The 6,295-nt window shown below is 47.5% G+C and overlaps 1 protein-coding gene across 1 annotated transcript; it reads left to right on the top strand.

Annotated features, from left to right (window-relative positions):
- The first annotated feature begins 2,355 nt into the window (after positions 1-2,355).
- LOC123075402 (putative F-box protein At3g52320) lies at positions 2,356-3,992 on the top strand. The gene is made up of 2 exons (XM_044498013.1): positions 2,356-2,496; positions 2,577-3,992. Exon 2 carries the CDS (start codon positions 2,588-2,590, stop codon positions 3,752-3,754), a length of 1,167 nt encoding a protein of 388 aa, XP_044353948.1. The 5' UTR covers positions 2,356-2,496; positions 2,577-2,587; the 3' UTR covers positions 3,755-3,992.
- The last annotated feature ends 2,303 nt before the right edge of the window (positions 3,993-6,295 follow it).

The raw sequence follows: 6,295 nt of genomic DNA, 5'->3' as shown, positions 1-6,295 counted from the left end.
AGGCAGGGGGCGCGCCCAGGGGGGCAGGCGCGCCCCCACCCTCGTGGACAGGGTGTGGGCCCCCTGACGTGGATTCTTCTTCTAGTATTTTCATTATTTTCCAAAAATACGTTCCGTGGAGTTTCAGGTCATTCCGAGAACTTTTGTTTCTGCACATAAATAACGCCATGGAAAGTCTGCTGAAAACAGCGTCAGTCCGGGTTAGTTCCATTCAAATCATGCAAGTTAGAATCCAAAACAAGGGCAAAAGTGTTTGGAAAAGTAGATACGACGGAGACGTATCACGGGCCAGGGCATAGGCCACGCCTGGACTAGCCCTGTCTATGGATCAGGAGATGGGTGCCATCCGGGCGGCGGTGGTGGTCCAGTTGATGAAGCCGGGGGCGATGGTGGTGCAGTTGGTGGAGCCAGGGGCAGAGCAGGAGCGGGCGCCGTGTGGAACTGCGGAGGCCGAGGGTTTTTGCCCCGGTAGTTGGGACTTGGACGCCAGCCAGATGGTTGAGGAGGTGCTGTTGGTGGAGGTGGCGGTGGCGGTGTCGACGCAGGCGGGCGAGGAGAAGCAGTGAAGACCTGAGGACGGGTATCCTTCGTAGTTAGGGCACGATCGACCCATTGGAGCATCGAGCGAACCTCAGCGAAGGAGGGACGCAGACGCATCATAGGGATGAAGGAGGCCTACTTCTCGAACCGCTCGCTGAGGCCGACGAGGAGGACGTTGATGAGCTGGCGATCGTCGATCTGATCACCAAGTTCGCGGAGTTCATCCGCGATCGCCTTGAGGCGTTGGCAGTAGACGCCGATTGGTGAATCACCTTGCACCGTATTCCAAAGTTCGGTGTGGAGATTGTTGGCGCGAGCGTCGACGTTGTCCTGGAAGAGCTGACGAAGGGCCGCCCATAGATCGGCGGCGGAGGCACCGTCACAGTGGACGAGATTGAAGATCTCTGTGGATACTCGCATGTAGATCGATTGAATAATGGCGAGATCATCCTTGACCCATTGCGGATCATGAAGTTGAGGAAGAGAGTCGTCGGCAACGTGAGAGCGGAGATTGCATCGCCCAAGGTGGACATCGAAGAGGTGACACCAATGATAGTAGTTGTGAGTAGCAAGGTCTAGGGTTATGGGGATGTAGGGGCTAATATCGGAGATGGTGTCGGTGAAGGAGATGGAAGGGGGTACTGGTGGGGTTAAAGCTAGAGTAGAGGTAGAGGCGGAGGAGGCCGTGGCTGCGGCGACCTTGGCGGCGACGATGGCGGCGCGCCGCTCGAAGTAGCCGGGCGGCGGCGGCGGTGGTGGGGCTGGCGGGTTAGCCATACCCTAGGATCGAAAGTCTGATACCATGTAGAATTGTATTGAATAATTGTTGATGCAATATTGTGCCAGTACAAGAGGTATATATAAGAGCCAAGCCGCACCTGACCTAGCCCTATTACAAACCGAGTAGGAGTCCTAATCCTATTACAAGTTGTATTCTAACAATTCAAACTAGATGGAGTGCGAAAGGCTCCATCTACACTCATACGTTTGCCTCTATGGTACACAAAGTTATCCAAAAAGGCTTTCCGCCCCGCTTTATAGATAAATCAACACATCCGACCCGATACATGGTGATGAGAAGATCCTCTTACAAAGTAGATCAAAGAAAATACATGGAAACAGGAGAGATCACACCCTACCACTAAGCAACTTAGACTACCGACAAGGAAGAAGACTCGCCACCAAGGGGAAACCAGCGGGCCTCGTTTCGCCGCTCACACTTGGTTCCCGCCGGAGAGGACCCCCTGCGGTCCTGCTCTAGATCGTGGAGGCCAAACCTACCTGTAGGAACCAAGGATCGCAAGAGGAAACAACGAGGAACCGTGTAAAGAATAGGAGGCAAGTTACTCCGTTGACGCCAGAGCCGAGGGATGCCGCTGTCGCCATGACATCCCCGCGTGAACATACTAGTTCCCAAATCTATAATCGACCATAGAAATGAACGAATCGTCGAAGAAGAATCTGGAACTTCTTTATTCACTGTCACCGCCATCAAGGCCAATACGTCGAAGTACCCAAAACCTAAGCTACTGGGCCCTAGAACCTAAAGCTAAAATGATCCGAACAAATGGGATCCGGCAACCCCCCTCACCACCGACGACCAACAGGTTGCCGACGGACAGGAGCCGTTGGATGACAGCGCCAGAAGGATCAACTCTCCTAGCGGCGGCGGCGGCGGCTAGGGTTCCTAGTCGCTCAACTAGGAGAAAAACATTCCCAAGCTTCAAAGGGACTGTTTTTTTTTTGAGAACTTTCAAGGGACTGCTATGCCGCTTCGAAAAACAAAAGCTCGTACGTGTATCCTCGACTTCTACGTTTCAAGGCGTGTACGGCTCAGATAAAGCCCAGACACATGCGCCGCCGCGCCTCCACTTCTGCCTCCAACTCGCTACTGCTGCGAGCACAAACCCTCGCCGGCGGCCGGCCGTCCTTCGCTTCGCAGCTCGCTAGCAATTGGTAGATCCTCCCGTCCCTCACGCTCCCATCATCAAGTTCATTACCGTGGATGAGTCTCTAACCTTCGTGCCGATCTGCAGATTGGCCGGCGATGGCGCGGGGCTCCAGAAAGAAGAAGAGGGACACGAGGAGGATGGCGCGCGGCCGAGTGTCCGACCTCCCTGACGACCTTCTTGTCGAGATCCTCTCGCGCTTGCCCTACAAGTCCACCCGTTGTTGCAAGTGCGTCTCCACGCGCTGGCGCGATCTCATCTCCCACCCCGACCACCGCAAGAAGCTTTCTCAGTCGACCCTCGCCGGCTTCTTCTTTGAAACATGGGACACAAAAAAGGTTTCCCGTCGTTACCAAAGCGTCTCCGGGAACTGGCACCCTCCCATCAACTCCTCCCTCTCGTTCCTGCCCCGATGCGAGAAACTCCGCATATTGGACTGCTGCAATGGCCTCCTCCTCTGTAAGTGCTGGCAGGACACTGATCGCAAGATACTGGATTACGTGGTGTGCAATCCGGCCACTGAGAAGTGGGTGGTCGTGCCTGCCACAAATTGGTCCAGCCAGTTGTACAAAGCTCGCCTGGGGTTCGATCCAGTGGTCTCATCACACTTCCATGTTTTTGAGTTCGTACCTACCTATGTCTGGGATGGGGATAAGAGTGGTGATCATAGTCAAAGATGCATCAAAGTGGTGGGAATCTACTCTTCCAAAGCTGGAGTTTGGAAACGCCAGCGCGCATGGGACCTTCCAATTGAAACAGTCCACTTTATAGGTAGCGCATTTTTGACCGGGATCCTGTATTTAACTTCCAATAATGATTTGGTTGCGACCATCGACGTGGATGGAAATTGCAGTTTTGTTCGTGCTCCTAAACCACACTGTCCCGGTTGTGCTTATGATGTTTATGTATCACGCAGCCATCTTTATTACACAAATTGTGATGATTCTGAAATATCAATCTGGGTTTTAGAAGATTTTAGTACTGCAAAATGGACCTTGAAGCTCAATGTCAGCTACATGCTACTGTTTGGAACAAGGTATTCAAGCCATGATGATCATTGTTGTGTTATCTCAGCTCACCCAGAACATAATGTCATGTTCATAATTGTCAAATATACATTGTATTGGCGTTCACTGGTGGAACTATTTTCCTACGAAATGGATTCTAAGGAGCTGCGTTTGATATGTGATCTTGGACGGGAATCCAGCTTCCCTTATCTTTCATACGTTCCCTTGTTCTCAGAGTCATTGGCAGATGAACACTAAAAGTCTTGCATATTGGAGCCTCACAATTGTACATCTTTCTGATGATACAAGAGTTACGTCTTGAATACGGGAGGCAATGAAGGATATACCTTTACAAAGTTTTTTGATAGGCTCTAGGTGCTTGAATGAGCGCATTTATCCGACTTTATACGGCTAGCTATACAGTCAACATAGTACCTGCTTGTGTTTGTGTAGTTATAAATATATTAGTAGCCTGTGCAGATGTAACACCTTAGTACTTCACCATGGATACTCAGATTCTTTCGTGTGAACTATTATGAATATTTAATATCTACACTTTATTTCTTTGTCTGTGAATAATTTGTCGTTATAGCAACTTCTGTTTCCGACAATACATAAAGGTTATTTTCTTGTTTGTAATCTCTAGCTGTGGCCTAACTAACTGAAGATCTTGCTGTTTGGGTGGACCTGGAATGGAAGAGCCCAAGACTGCTGTTGCATTTCTGTAGCGTCCGAGGACTACGTGCTATATACGGAGATTCATGTCTGTTTGTCATTCCATTTTTGTGTTGTATTTTCCCTTGCCTGCTGAAACTGCGATATACTAGTAAGGTGATAGTCCTAGTTTAACACGATCGTTGCTAAGGCTTTCTGATATATGAACTGCCGTTTCAATTAACTCTGAACCTCAAGTGTTTCTCACCTCAATTTCTAATAGATGAATCGTCTGTTCAATTAGTTCAGTCATGGGTCCCTCCTGCTCAGAACTCTGGATGATATATAACTTGCATCCTAACATCTCTGGAAAATCATGATCTACACGGCTTGCAACAGAGAAACTTCTTATTTGTTTGCTCCACATCGTGCTTCTGATTGTTTGTCAAATCTATCAGGCGGCAGTTCAGATTGGATAATGGAGGAAATCTGGACTGCACACGTTCTTCATAATTAAAGAGTGTCGATTTGCATGAGCAGTTCACCAGGATGAGACGAAGTTGCCAGGACGTCGCTCGAGCACCGCCTATTATCTACGTGTCGATTTGATTAAGTTTTGTGGTGGTTTTTTGCTGTGACCCAATTTGCAAGTCTTGTACAAGAGACTAGAAACATAATCTGGCATGGAGAACATTCTTGTTTGGTTCTATGCTTATGTGTTGACATTAATTTGTAGTAATAATCTATTTAGACACATGCACAGAGAGATTTACTGTAGGAGAAGGAAAATATTTGACTCGGCGGTAGAAATCCAGAGATGAGGTGTACGAAAAGAAATACCGTGCCGAGACGAATTGAAATAGAAGTGTACGTCTACTTCTACGTTCCGACTCATATACGTGCCGAGCCAGATTAAAAGTTTGTGAAAGCGAATGCCGGTCTCCTCTCTCGCCTCATCTCGACTCATATACGTCCTCCGCAAAAAAGTTCGTGAAAGCGAACGCCGGTCCCCAGATCTCGTAGATAGAGGAAACGGCCAGAAATATGCAGGTTCCCGCAAAAAAATTACAGAATGGACAATTTTACGGGATCTATTTGGGACAAAAAAAAGCGCCCTCGTCCCGTAAATCGGTGGTTATTTTGCCGGATGGTCCCTTTTACAGGATCTGCCAGAGATGCTCTAACTAATGTGGCAGACTACTCAATATAGTATCACGTGTTTTGTGGAAATATGCAGGTGTAGAGGTTCTTCTATATTGACAGTATCACTATGGATCGCTATCTTTATCTCGCTTCTTGTGAAATCATTTCTCTTTTTTTCCTTTCGGTTGTTTATTGTTATCAGGTTTCTAGAAATATTTAAGCTAATCAAAATGTGTCCTCTCCATGGTACTCGACTTACTCGACTTTATGTGTTCCTCTTCTATCTTCTGCAGGGAAGGACCACTAAAATGTCCAATAGGTTAGCAAACTTGACCCTCTCAGGTGTTCTCATGGTCTGAGATTTGTTAGCTTGACCGCCGTCAACTCCAAACCTGACCATATATAAGTTCTGTAAGTTAATGCCTGGTCAAGTTATTTTTGCTTCATTAGACGGATTTTTAAGCTTTTGCCATCAGAATGTCACCCATTTGGCTAATGCTGTTCACGAGCTCACTAAGCCAAATTGAACCCCTTCCTCCTGCCATTTTGAGTAATAAGAGGAGCCTTTCAACTTCAAGTTGCAAGTGGTTTTAAACTTGTTTTAGCTTCTCTGACCATGACATGGTTAGGTTGAGAAATAAGTATGTTCCAGATACCAATCTTATTCCCAACCATATTCTGGACGAGCGCTTTCAATACATGGAAAAAACGAGCAACTCCTAATTAGCACTGGATGTCTCGACCTCCAGGTCTTTGTTTTCACCCTGATATTCCATCACCAACAGAAGTGAAGAACATCTCTTATACATGAGTAAATAGCATAAAACTACCACTTTTCGTCCTATTGTTTCAAAAAACTACCACATTTTTGTTTGTGACTGATAACTACCAGAATTGGAGTCGGTTGTTTCAAAAAACCCAAATGACCGTATGTTTTACAATTGATTATGATTCTGACATGTCGGGCCCGCACGTAAGAGCTCTAATCGTTTGACCGTTTGT

This window comes from Triticum aestivum, chromosome 3D (assembly GCF_018294505.1).
Source record: "Triticum aestivum cultivar Chinese Spring chromosome 3D, IWGSC CS RefSeq v2.1, whole genome shotgun sequence".
Taxonomy (NCBI): Eukaryota; Viridiplantae; Streptophyta; class Magnoliopsida; order Poales; family Poaceae; genus Triticum; species Triticum aestivum.
Note: the sequence above shows the minus strand (reverse complement) of the source record. Positions and strands in the feature narration are given on the sequence as shown.

Coding starts and splice junctions, on each gene's coding strand:
- LOC123075402 (XM_044498013.1), top strand. CDS start 2,588: ATGGCGCGGGGCTCCAGAAAGAAGAAGAGGGACACGAGGAGGATGGCG.